The 14,014-nt window shown below is 41.4% G+C and overlaps 1 protein-coding gene across 3 annotated transcripts in view; it reads right to left on the reverse strand.

Moving 5' to 3' along the window:
• Positions 1-239: 239 nt before the first annotated feature.
• RARG (retinoic acid receptor gamma) overlaps positions 240-14,014 on the reverse strand; it is a 230,756-nt gene continuing 216,981 nt past the window's right edge. For all 3 annotated transcript variants that reach the window (XM_040425795.1, XM_040425796.1, XM_040425797.1), the window contains 7 exons: positions 13,557-13,705; positions 10,698-10,839; positions 4,959-5,122; positions 3,796-3,972; positions 2,430-2,634; positions 1,216-1,374; positions 240-1,088 (listed from right to left, as the gene is read on the reverse strand). In XM_040425795.1, coding sequence (XP_040281729.1) covers positions 898-1,088; positions 1,216-1,374; positions 2,430-2,634; positions 3,796-3,972; positions 4,959-5,122; positions 10,698-10,839; positions 13,557-13,705 — 1,187 coding nt within the window. In that variant the 3' untranslated portion in view covers positions 240-897. The remainder of the gene's footprint in view (positions 1,089-1,215; positions 1,375-2,429; positions 2,635-3,795; positions 3,973-4,958; positions 5,123-10,697; positions 10,840-13,556; positions 13,706-14,014) is intronic.

The following is a 14,014-nucleotide window of genomic DNA, read 5'->3' on the forward strand; positions in this document are numbered from 1 at the left end:
GCAGGTTCCAGAAGTAAGACCTATCTGACTTTGGTGACATATCCTAGTGATATGTCACCAATGTGTGAGATGGGCCAACCTCTTTTAGCCCCGATATATTTCACATGTAAGTCGTTATAATAATATAATAATTATAATAATCTCTGCTTTCAGTTTTACAAGTACATCTCTTCATTTAGGACATGAAGATGAATCATACATTGAATTTCACACTTCAATCCACACTGATGATGTCATGGTAAAGTATAACAGGCTTTATTTGTAGTCATATGACCTCGTTCAGCCAATGAAAAAAAATTAAAGCATAAAAACATTGCAATAGCAAATATATTTAATGACGCACATACATATATGTAAATATGTGTGCTTGTATATATATGTATATGCATATGTACACACGCAGACCAATGTGCTTCAGACACTTCAAGGAAAAGTATTGTGCTGGCACCGCTGAGCTCTTCAGCTGACTGCCCTGTCTCATAGTCTCTTTAGCAGAGGAATATTGGTCATCAAAATCTTTGGCAAAATACTGAGTGGAGAGGGCTCCTTTAAACAAATCCAGTTCATGCTGAAGCGTCTATAGCTCCTGCACATATTGCTTATTATGGGAGAGGGGGTGTTATGTTGCTGTGCTCATATTTTAAGTCATTTCCATGAAGTTGCCCCCGAGATGTCCTGGGAATTTTATTGCTGTTTGTGAAGTCCCATTCCAGTCCTCTCAGTGAGTAAGGCTTTTTTTTTTGCACCAGTAAATAAGAGCAGAATTGAGCACTACACAAGGCTTATCACCCCACTTGAGGCTGACCCCAGGATGCCTCATATATCAGTGGGTGAAGCCATCATGGCTCTTTAGAGAAGTTCAAGAGGAGGAACTTTCTCCCCCTTACACTTGGACGGCTAAGGAGTCTTGGAACCGCTGCTATCTTCCTCTGTAGGACTGCCCTCGCTGCTTTCACTGGAGGGGGGTTCGCTGGGTTTAGGGGTGACTGCACCATCTTCAAAGGCCTCTGGATTCTCCAGCATCTCACGGATCAGTGGAGGCATCGGTCCTGGGATCTCCATTTTCAATGTGATTGCCCGCTCAGCACCTGTGGAAATCACAAAGTGTGTTACCATGCTAGGTAATCCTAGTTAGACCATTTGACCAATAGGATGGCTAGGATGCCTGGGGCAACAGAAATAGTAATACATTGTCCACGGTCCTAATTTTATTACCTTTGGTGCTGATTCCGCGTAAGTCTGTGATCTTCATAAGCATGCGAGGGAACATGTATGGCTTGTTGGGTCTTCGTCTACGAGCGTAAAATTTAAGGGCTTCTAATAAAGGCTCCTGGAGCTTTTCTACCTTTTCTGGTTCTTCCAAATCCATCCGATCTGTAATGAACAATGCAAAATACCATGTCATTGTGATAAAAGTTCACAGAGTCCCCCAATCAGTCCCTGGCCCTTTGTCAGTGCAGAAGGAAGGTATCAATGGCACGATTAGCATATGGGCAGGTTACTTAGCATGATAAGTGGGTTCATTGATATGCTACATGGCCTAATACGCATGTTAATAAACTCAAGTCATAGGGCTTCTTTGATACTAGGAGATATTCAAAGGGATGGCATTTCCTCATACAGCCCCCTATGCCAATGTTTTATGCTGACATACTGTGTATAGACAGAGGAGCACCTAATTTCTGTAGACATAAGTCCACATATATAAAGACTGTCAGTTTATGCATCAGTCTTAAAAAGGGTTGTCCCACAAAATATATTATACACTTTTCAAATCAGCACCTGAATACTTTTGTAATTGCATATAATTAACAATTTATTATAACTACTGAGTTATTCAATGAAATGTATCTGTATAGCGCCACCTGCTGTTTGCTCTTTTTCTAATTTCTCTGTCCTGCTCACTGAGATGGAAGCACATGCCCAGTTCCATCCTTCAACTGCCACCAGCTGCAGCAGATAGGACCTGTCCCCTAAGCTATCAGCTTGATATAAATCTAGCAGAGCAATGAACGGGGAAATCTCTGGATCCATGTGAGGTACAGGACTGGTTCTAGCTTTGTTAGAAAGATGTTGTCATGTACTAGATTATAGATGATTTTCATTTTTTACATTATTGATGGGATAAAGCCCTTTAAGGAAAAGTAAGTTGCTGTAAATTTATTAAAGTCAGTGCCTTTTGGTCTGTTCTAAAATCAGAAAGTAACATCTACACCTGGTATGAACAGATCTAGATTTACATTAATTTTTACCATTTTCTGGTTTTAAAATGTATAAATCCATCGGAAATCTGCTGGCCGTGCTGCCTCTGCATAAACCCTACCTACTTTTCTCAGCCCTGTTCAAAAGTGATGAGAGGCCCGAAAAGTTGCCCACTGTTGTGGCAGGAACCATGATAGGAGACTTTTTCCACTCCAAAGTTGTAGTACCTCCACAGATTAGGCAGATGGCGCTCAAGAGTCCTGTTTCTGTGTCATCCATTTCCAATGGGAGCAACTGGCCGGCAAAGGCAAAAACCAAGTCTGTGAGAGGACCAAAACCAGCATTGTGCATCTGAGTCCGGTTCAAGGTCAACCCATCTGAAAAGGTCATGGTGTCTTGTTCTGGGGTGTAACGTGTGCAAATTCGCAGCATCTACAAGAATTGAAACAAAAAAATTAGAGAATTCTGTGGTATGTAGCATAGACTAGAATCGTTCACATAGGAGACTGTTGGAGTATATGTAGTATAGAGCATAAAAACCCATACACAGTTTTTTACTGATGATCTATCCTCTGGATAGGTCATCAGTATCTGATCGCTGGGGGTCCGACACCCAGGACCCCTGCTGATCAGCTCTTTGAGAAGGCTCTGGAGCTCCTGTGAGCGCCATGGACTTCTCTTAGCTCACCAAGCACAGCGCCGTACATTGTATAGTAGATGTGCTTGGTATTGGAGCTCAGCCCCATTCACTTCAATGGGACTGAGCTGCAACTAGGTCATGGGACAGATGAATGTGACGTCACACGGACTAGGAGAAGCTGGAGAAGGCCGTAGCATCGGTGGGAGTCCCAGGTGTCCAACCCCAATGATGAGATACGGATGACCTCCAGACTCTCCCCCGACTTACAATATTGAGTGAGAGAAGGATCGGGCAAACAGATTTTTTCCCCCTATCCCTTTGATCTCCGGGGAAACAAGACACCAGAAGCTTTCTCCTCTCTCCCTATTGATAACACATGGGGGAGTCGGGAGAGATGGACATCAGCAAAATTATTTTTCGTCTGACAGCTATTGACGGTGTATGATCATCTTAAGTATAGAGAAGGTCTTGTCTAGTGACAGATGTCAGGGGTTCAGATATAAAGGATTATTTTCCAAGGAAGGAAGAGCTGGACGTTGCGATGTTTGCTTAGTGAACAGATAAAGGCTGCAGATGTGTATGGAAAGTTGTACTGTGACGTATATACGTAGCCTTTTTTCTGTTCTTTTTGCACAGACATCATGAGTCAAGGATTTGTAGGTGCTACAGACTTGTAAGACTTTCTCATGCAGATTCAGCAGTTATATTCAGTATTAAATGCTCCCAGAACCCACAGTTGTGACAATAACTGAGACTAAAAATTGTGACATTATCTGGTCTATGCCATTCATTTGATGAGCTGTGGTAAGTGTCAGTGGTGTGAATGCTTGGGCAGGAAGCGATGTGTTGTATGATAAAGCAATGCAGGTTACGCTGTCGCTGCACTAATTGAAACTTTCATCAGACAACCTCTCTTGTAGTATGGCAGCACTATTAGTCATATCGCTACTCACCAGGATGTCAAGGCAAGCGGCTTTCAACAGGGTTATTTGGTCGGCAATGGTCAAGGTGGTGAAGCCAGGCAAGCGTTTGGCAAACTCCACTATCTTGATGATGCATTTGGTGGCAAGTTCACTGAATTTATCCCATAGGCCAAGGTCCAGCTGCACTCTGTGGTCAGCACTGGAATTCTGCAGAAGACATGGGACTGTTACAAAACCCGAGCCATCAAAATACAAGTCCAATATGTTAAACAGGCTCTCCACGTTAGATAGGCTCTCCACGTCGGCCAACGCTCATTCTGTCAATAGATATTTATCCTGACTCTTTTTCCCAGCTACTCCATACATACGAGATCTGTGGCTGACTAAATTTGTGTGGCCAGTTTCATATGGCTACTTTGCCTTCTACAGTAGTGGCATCTGCCCATCAAGATCATAGTTTGAAAAACCGTCAAAGAAAGTACAAAAAAACTCTGCCGTCCTCTATACGACCATTCAGTGAGGATGTACTCCCAGCAAAGTCTCTGTTACAGCCATGTAATCCACCTAACTGGCTACTTTGCCCTAGTCCTGAAAGTAACAAGCCAGGCCTATCACCTCTGCCATCTCTGGCAGTCCCATAGAGAATGAATGGAGCAGAAGTAGACATGCAAGACTTGCCGCTCCATTCATACGGGGATATGGGACTCCCATTCTCATGATTGCTGGGGATCCCAGTAGACAAACTCTCACTGACCAGATATTTATCCCTTATCCTAGGGATAGGGGATCATTTTCTATTTTGGCACAAACCCTTTAAGATGGCCATATAACTCCAATAACTGTTGGCCGACAGCCATTCCTCCCAGCCTCCCCATACATGTGCACGCTTGCTTGGGCTAAGTATGCATGTGTTCCCAGTAGGGAGAGGGAAATGATTTATCTCAGATGAGTGCAAATGATCAGACATGATGAAATTCCCCATGCCTGTTCCTTCTTTTCCCTTATATCATCTGTTGAGAGAGAATTGGCAGGAATCAGTGGATTCCGTTGACTTTTCTCCTATGTGTACGGCCATATTTACTCCAAGACTGAAACAGTAGCTGGCTAGTGACAACCCTACTGCATGTACTATAACTAAGCACCTATTTCTTTTTCCTACACAGCAGAAGGTCCTCACATCTCCTATCTCTTACCGTAGTGTATTTGCCAAGCTGGCAGAGAGAAGGGAAGGTTTCCTGATGAGCTTTGCTGACTTTCTGAATAAGTTCTTCCATCTCTGCAGGCATCTCATAGCTGTCTGGTACCACCACCTCTTCCTTTACTTCTTTCTTTTTCTTGTTTCTGTCATTTCGCACAGCTGTAGGCAACATAACACAGACAGTTGATAAGAATGGATGGCGGCACATGCATCTCTTCTTCATGCCTTTGAACAATCTACATTGATCCCGTACAGAACTCTCTCTTTGGTTGCTCACAACATTTCGTGTCAGCAGTGTGAAGAAAAAAAATGTTTCTGTCCCCCAACCTGAAGAAGGACTCGGTCCAAGTCTGAAACGTGTTAGCTTAGCTCTAACACAAAAGAAATTCTTTGATAAATCCTTTGATGACAGCGCAGCAAATTGATTTTACTCTACTACATGAAAAGCTAATGGTTAATGGTACTAGACAAATATATTCCCCAATACGTGATGGGGTTGTCCCACGAAAAATATCGTGGGAAAAAGTTTGAAAAAGTTTTTTCAAACCAGCACCTGGATCTGAATACTTTTGTAATGGCATATAATTAACAATGTAGTATAGCCACTGAGCTATTCACTGAAATCTATCTGTATAGCGCCACCTGCTGTTTGCTCTTTTTATAATGTCTCTGTCCTGCTCACTGAGATGGAAGCACATGCCCAGTTCCATCCTTCAACTGCCACCAACTTCAGCAGGAAGGACATACCCCGCCTGAAAAAGTGCACACTCCCTAAGCTGCCAGCTCGAAACAAATCTAGCAGAACAATTGGAGCAATGAATAAGGAGATCTCTGGATCCATGTGAGGTACAGGGCTGGTTCTAGCTTTGTTAGAAATAAACTATCATACTATGTGAAGTCTGATTTTCATTTTTCATGGGATAACCCCTTTAAGAGATAAATATTTATTAAAGGGCTCCTTGGTCCTTATTGCAAAATCTTACCAACGCCCCAAGCTATGACATGCCATTTATAGTACTGGTGGCCAAAGATCCCAGGTATGACTTCACCCCATGTAAGCTATGCTTCTTGCATGTGTTCTCCCTTTTTGGTTGGATTTCATACCCTCAATTAGTGCTCATTATCATTTCTATTTGCCAGGTTAAAAAAATAAGTTGTTAAAAAATAATGAAGTAATTATTTGCATGAATAATATTACAAAAATGATCCTTAGATCTACATTTTGACTAAGTAATTACATATGGTGTACAGGCTGCAGGACACTTGAGGAATCCCGCCCTGCTTCATCTACTTCATACAGTTCCCACTAGTATTAGCTGAAGTTTTTTTTTTTTTAAAGGATCATCACAATTAATCTCTGATCATAGCAGCGACTAGCCGTTCTGGGAAAAGTGTACAAGTCTTGTGTCTGCTGTCTGAGCTCCCTTACAAAATACCTCCCGACCCGAACTCTGACCCTGAAACGTGACCTCTGCCCCTGCCTGCAGGTGGTAGGTTTAAAGCACTACGGGGGACATAGATGGATGACCTCTCTCTTCTTCTAAATCCCTAGCCTCTTCTTAATTTTTACTGTCATATATCTTACTAAAAACCAACATCTGTATACATTACCGAGGGGCAAGACAAACTGAGCATTTGTTTCCACGAGTTAGTAAATCACATTAGATACAATTTTTGGAGCGAACACTCTGTTACTGTATAAAGGTCAGTAACCTCTTGGTCACAACACTTATATCTGAGCAGTCATGCAAAAACAGGGAAAATATGACACATTAAAGGGATCCTCCGCATCGGTATAAAAATGACAGAAATGAAGATAAGATGTACTTAAAGTTTGCAATATATCTTCTGTGTAGGCATACCTCATACGGGGTGAGCTATATGATGAAGATTTATTGCAAATTTTGAACATTTGTGCTCCTTTCAATTAACTTTATTTATACAAACCCAGAGAACAGATATAAAAAAATTGACATTCTATATTTAGAAAGATGACCACCAGTGGTCTAAAAACTGACATTTTAATAGACTGATCTCCTTCCATAGAAGCAAATAAACCTAATGAAAAGTGCATGCACTGCATTATATAAAGAGAATATTCTAGACATAGCAGGTATGTAAACTAGTAAAAAAAGAATGATTTATTGTCATGTAAAGATTGGAAGGAGGGTGGTAAAATTTCTTGGTATGGCTTCTGTCAGGGTCAATCTTGCTTTGATGATAACCCTTATATTTTTTAACCCTGTAACTGAAGGAACCTTATGCAATAAAAGACTAATCTGGCAGCACTATGAGTAAAATAAATCATCACTATGCGTAAGCACTATGAGTAAAATAAATCATCTGAAAATTAATCAGCAAGTAAAAAGAGTATCTTACAATAATAATGTGTACGGTAGGTAATAAATGCTAATTGCCCCGAATCTTCTGTAAAATAGAGTTTAGTTCTTCGGTCCTGGACCTTACTTGCAGTTCTCCCTACTACTGTACATGTCACAGCGCTACTCTCGCTCACCCTACTCCCTTGTGTCCTGACTTTCCTCACACGTTTCCTTGTGAACTTCCTTTTCACCTCGGGATAAAGTGTGCGGGACCCTAACAACAGGAAGCCAGGCGCCGGAAACCCACTTATAGCATGAGAAGGGCACAAAGACGGTGCAGGGAAAAGATGGAGAGAGAGGACATAGGGAGAAAAGGCAGGGGTATATAATACATAGAGACGGGACGCAGGGCAAGAGCCCCAAGACCAGACTCAAAAGAGTTAAAATGAGAGAAAATAGGAGATGGACAAAAATCGAGACAGGAAAACAGATAGGAAAAGAGTAAGCAATGATAAAGGCTTGGCTGCACAAGCAATAGTGAGATTACTTCATGAGAACATACGCAGGCTATACGAGCCCAAGACCGTAATACAAACAGAACATCTCTATTGTTTTCTCCAAGCAATGTATAATGTACAGTGAAAGCTCCCCACAGGTAACAGGAGAACACAAGACAGATGTAATGTAACAGCCCAGCACAAAGAAGAAAAGAATTAGGAAGGGGGAGGGAGAGACAAAAACAAATTCCTTCACCTCTGTGTCATAAGGTTATTAAGTTTAAACTTAAAAACCTCTATGCTGTACAGAGGCGTAATACAGCCCCCAAAGAGGTCTATGTGGCCCTACCACACACCGTACTCCTCTAGAAGAAAAAAATACAGAAAAGAGAAAAGAAAACTGTTGATATTCTGGGCATGCATATAAATCTACATCTAGGTTCTCTGAAGAAGCATTTGTCCCGTCTATAATCTAGATCACTCTCTGCAGATCACTTTACCCTGTAGGTCACCAGGACAGTGACATGTCTGTTCTTTGTGGCTATCCAGACCTGACAGAATCTTTAACTGTTTAAAAGAAGTAACTATTTATTGTAGATTAGACCTGGATAAAAGAGTCACTGCAAGTATGACGGCTACTACTGCTACTACTTTTCTACCTCAAGATATTACGATGTGCCTTACGCCATTCCGATTCCACTCTAGACTTCAGGATGTCATTTAACGTTCAGCAACTATCCGTATCACAGTAAAAATGTCACTATACATGCGAATGTATTATTGGCATCCTGTACCTGGTGCCATCATTATAAAGGGGGACATTCGGTAAGGTTACCATACTTAAATGTATAGCAACATTTTTCAAGTAAACTGGCTTGGGCCTATATACTTTATTTATTTATTTACTTTGGGCACTTATATAGCGCTAGTATATTCCACAGCGCTTTACAGACATCACCATCAGGCTGTCCCCAATGAGGCTCACAATCTAAGGTTCCTATCAGTATGTCTTTGGAGGGTGGGAGGAAACCCACGCAAACACGGGGAGAACATACAAACTCCATGCAGATGTTGTCCTTGGTCAGATTCGAACCTAGGACCCCAGAGCTGCAAGGCACCAGTGCTAACCACTGAGCCCCCGTATATTCGATTTCTATTAGGAGATTCTATTATTTATGATCTGCCAACAACATAATATCAATGGGCCACTGTCAGACACTCTACTGTTTCTTGATTCTTACCCTCAAGTATTAAGGATCAGCGTGTCACAAATTGCCATGGGCATATTCTGGATATCCTTAAAGAGGATGTTTCATAAAAAGAGAGGCTGTGGCAGAGGAAATGTAGCATTATGTTATGCATGGACAGGCTAGGTTTACCAGGGAAGATCTTTGTTTGGCCCATAGAGGGCATCTTCAGCAAGGGCCCCCTTCTATGACGTCCCAATGTCCTAATAGAGCATATAGACAAGACTTGTATTCACGAGAAAAACCCTTTAAGGATTTTCTGTGAGAGAAAACCCTCTGAATACAGATGGGTCCAGCATGCGATGAGGACTAAGGCTGAGAATTTCTGCCTTAGAGTATCCATTTTGGTGGAGAAATACATTTGAAAAGTTAGATTTTTCCTATACAATTTTGGTAGTAAAAGTGTCTCCCAGCAGCGTATCCATCTATATTGGGTATGCAGATGCAGGGTTAAATGGGTATTCCTGTTTCATGAAACTTATGACCTACCTTCAGGATAGGTCACTAATAGTGTTGAGCGAACTTGTGTTTTAAGTTCTGCGTCCAAAGTTATGGATTCCGCTACCACGGATCATAACGGAATTTGGAATCCGTAACAGGATTCTTCGATAACCCGAACCCGAACTTTGGACGCCGAACTTAAACCACAAGTTCGCTCAACACTAGTCACTAATATCATATCAGTGGGGGTATGACTCTCGGCACCCACGTTGATCAGCTGTTTGAAGGGTCTGCGGCGCTCCATGCGAGAGCTGCATCCTCTTCAATATCTACCTGCTCGCTGTCTATACTGTAGTGGTAGTGAGACCATTAGTTTAGACGGCTTGCAGGTAAACATTGAGGAGGATGCAGCTCTCGCACAAGTGCCGCAGCCCCTTTAAGCAGGTGCCAAGAGTCATACCCCCACCCATCTGATATATCCTGAAGAAAAAGATTACACCTTTATACCCCCTACTATTGTTTGCAGTTATCCTATATATAGAGCATCAATTCATCTATCTAATTCCACTTAAAAAAAAAAAAACAATATAAACAAAATCAAACCCATAGATAATAATCCCCAAAAATTGCAGTCAATTGTAGCTATTCACATTACTTTCATTGTCTGAATGTAACACTTGCCGAAAAGAAAAATAAATCATAAAATATAATGAAATGAATAATATGCTATGTAACAATCACTTCAATGCCACGTCTCTCATAAAACAGCTGAGACAGCTTCTAACGTCAAATCAAAGGAAATAAATCTGGAGAAGATTTGAAATGTTGCCATGACCTATAGAATGGAATACACATCATGTAATGTATATGTCAATAAATAGGAGCCGCTAAATAGGTTGAAATTATGCCGTTTTCTTTGAATGTTCTCCCTATGGAATTACGGAATAAAGTCTTTCACACTTTGATGATGGGAGTTGGGCTCGCTTGTTACTTGAGTATATGTTTACCCTTCTGGAATTCAGAATCGAGGAGCCTTTCTTTGTAAAGAATCTATTTAGATGAGCACCCAAGGGACAAAACGAGGTGCTGGGATTACAACTAATGCAGAAAACACAGCTTTAACCATGTCAGACCCTGGTGTGAAAGCCCTGACCCCTCTTCTACTGGTATTATCTACTTTCTTTTTTTTTACACCCTGCCTACTATTGAACGCTTTACAATAACTCACCTTCTTTTGACATCCCGACCTGAAAGCATTTCTGTAGTCGGCAAAATTGGCAGCGATTTCGTGTCACCTTATTGATCTGGCAGTTCTTATCACGATGACAAGTGTACACCATGTTCTTCTGTATGCTGCGACGGAAGAAACCCTGCCAGACAGAGGGAAGGGTGTGAGGTGAACGGATGGGGTGAGTGTAAGACAAAAGGAGTGAAGAAAAGGCCAATAATGAGACGGGAGTGCGTTATATAAGAACAAGTGTGTGGGAGACATATACAGTTGGCTAGGAGGACACAATGGTAGAGATAGTGGCCAATGGAGTGAGACACTGTGCACATTTGACACAAAATTACAAAAGAATGAACTACGAGATGGTGAAGGAGGAGGTAAGTAACTATGAAAACAAAGCGGGGCATTGCTCACTATTGATCGAAAGAAAAAAATGTTCTGAAAAAATAGTGGAATGTTTCCTTTCCAAATATGAAGCAGCCCTTCTCCAGCAGAACTGTTTGAACCCATACCACCCTCTGTGGAGCAGGGAATGGAGCAGATACTGAGCTCAAATCATTGATTATTCTAAATAGACACAGATGATGAATGCGTGATGGCATGGGGAGACAAATGAGTCAGGGGAGAGTAAAACTCTAACAGATGGAGATACTGAGACAGTGACAGAGGAAAAGAGGGGTGAAACAGAGTTAGTCAGATAAAAGCATCAGGACTTACTGCAAGAAACATCAAGGTCTACTTGCCACCTTGACATGGTGGAAACAATCAATACCAAAATCATGACAGACGTGCCCATAGATGTTAGACAAATCTACAGTGCTAATTCTGATGGATCGGATGTCAATCTAATGTGTATGGGAGCCTCCTGACTCTCCTCCGATGGTGGATATCAGAAGAAAGAAAGATTGGCATATTGGATCCAACATAACCAATCAATTGTCCCAAAAGGAGAAAAGCCGCTACCACAGGGGGCTGGCTGTGGCTTCCCAGAAACTTACGTTTGCTAAGCCAACCGTGACTATTTGTGGTGGAGCCAGGAGAAACAGCTGTTGGCTGAACAACCTAGTTCTTTTATGACCAAGTCATGACCAGCCTAAGCTAAACTAATAGTCTCAGATTTAGGAGATGGTCTACCAAATCTAGGGTTTTTTAAATTATCATTTGATATAACTGGAGTCATCTCCATATAATCATTTGTATAATGTATTTCCATAACCAGTCTATTGTTCAGTTTGGTTCTTCAGGTTCTCATATGGATAAATATGTTCAGGACTCCGGGTTTATTACAATAAGCTTGAGATGACTGATGAAGTCTAAGTTGCCTACATATAGCACAGTATACAGTAAAGACCAAAAGTTTGGACACACCTTCTCATTCAAAGAGTTTTCTTTATTTTCATGACTATGAAAATTGTAGATTCACACTGAAGGCATCAAAACTATGAATTAACACATGTGGAATTATATACATAACAAACAAGTGTGAAACAACTGTAAATATGTAATATTCTAGGTTCTTCAAAGTAGCCACCTTTTGCTTTGATTACTGCTTTGCACACTCTTGGCATTCTCTTGATGAGCTTCAAGAGGTAGTCCCCTGAAATGGTTTTCACTTCACAGGTGTGCCCTGTCAGGTTTAATAAGTGGGATTTCTTGCCTTATAAATGGGGTTGGGACCATCAGTTGTGTTGAGGAGAAGTCAGGTGGATACACAGCTGATAGTCCTACTGAATCGACTGTTAGAATTTGTATTATGGCAAGAAAAAAGCAGCTAAGTAAAGAAAAACGAGTGGCCATCATTACTTTAAGAAATCAAGGTAAGTCAGTCAGCCCGAAAAATTGGGAAAACTTTGAAAGTAAGGGCTATTTGACCATGAAGGAGAGTGATGGGGTGCTGCGCCGGATGACCTGGCCTCCACAGTCACCGGACCTGAACCCAATCGAGATGGTTTGGGGTGAGTTGGACCGCAGAGTGAAGGCAAAAGGGCCAACAAGTGCTAAGCATCTCTGGGAACTCCTTCAAGACTTTTGGAAGACCATTTCAGGTGACTACCTCTTGAAGCTCATCAAGAGAATGCCAAGAGTGTGCAAAGCAGTAATCAAAGCAAAAGGTGGCTACTTTGAAGAACCTAGAATATGACATATTTTCAGTTGTTTCACACTTGTTTGTTATGTATATAATTCCACGTGTTAATTCATCGTTTTGATGCCTTCATAGTCATGAAAATAAAGAAAACTCTTTGAATGAGAAGGTGTGTCCAAACTTTTGGTCTGTACTGTATATGGTTCCTATCTAGCAGGACCGTGGTCATTCGTTTAATTTCAACCAGGTCCTCCCCTTACATGGAATTTCTATGTTCTACTTATGGTCCTGTGTGATTGTCTATCTGAGTGATTATGCTTCCACCTTTAGGTGTCATAAATGGCAGTATATGGAGTGCCTACATCTCTCATGAATGCTAGCTGCGGGCAGTGTGCTGCCGCATGGTGCCTGCACATGGCATTGTGTTACAGATATATGGTCCAACAGAAGCAATGCTTCCAAGGAAGAATACTTCTATAATATGACCTCCTAAAGAACATGCCATGGTCTTTTCCTCATGGATTCTGTACGAACAGATAATGACTGAATCCACCATATGAAAGCAAGAAGTACCATTAAATCAATGTGTTATCTGCCTCTGTGTGCAGAGTTATAAATGAACCATATGAAAGCTATAAAAAAGTTGACCATGTTCATGAATGAAACTTCTAATGGGCGTTCATAAATGAAAAATGGCAATGAAGGGTTACAGGGTCACTGTTGTTACATCTACACATGGCCGAAGTCTCAGCGCAGGAATGAATATGGCCTCTCACCTTGCAACCTTCGCAGGAGCTGACCCCGTAGTGATATCCAGAAGACTTATCATTGCACACGAAGCAAGGCTTGTAAACACGTGGAGGTGGGGGAGGTGAAGGAGAACTTGGCACCATCTCCTCTGAGCTGGTACTTTGTGTTTCTACAGCTGTGTACAAATAAGAAGAAAAAGAAGATGGTTACGAACCTCTGAAAGTGTCTACACATTGTCTACACAATGTAACACACAGCAACTTACATCACTTAAAGGGGACCTCTCATCTCTCCTGACATGTCTGTTTCAGTAAGGACTTGCACTCCCCATGTAATAACAGTTCTGGAGCATCTTTTCATATAACTCGCTGTTATAATATGCCTCTATTATTTCTATTAGAAATTATTATTATTATTATTATTATTATTATTATTATATATCAAAGGTCCAGATGGGTGTTACCGGTTAGGGGTGTGTCCTTGC

This window comes from Bufo bufo, chromosome 3 (genome assembly GCF_905171765.1).
Source record: "Bufo bufo chromosome 3, aBufBuf1.1, whole genome shotgun sequence".
Classification (NCBI taxonomy): Eukaryota; Metazoa; Chordata; class Amphibia; order Anura; family Bufonidae; genus Bufo; species Bufo bufo.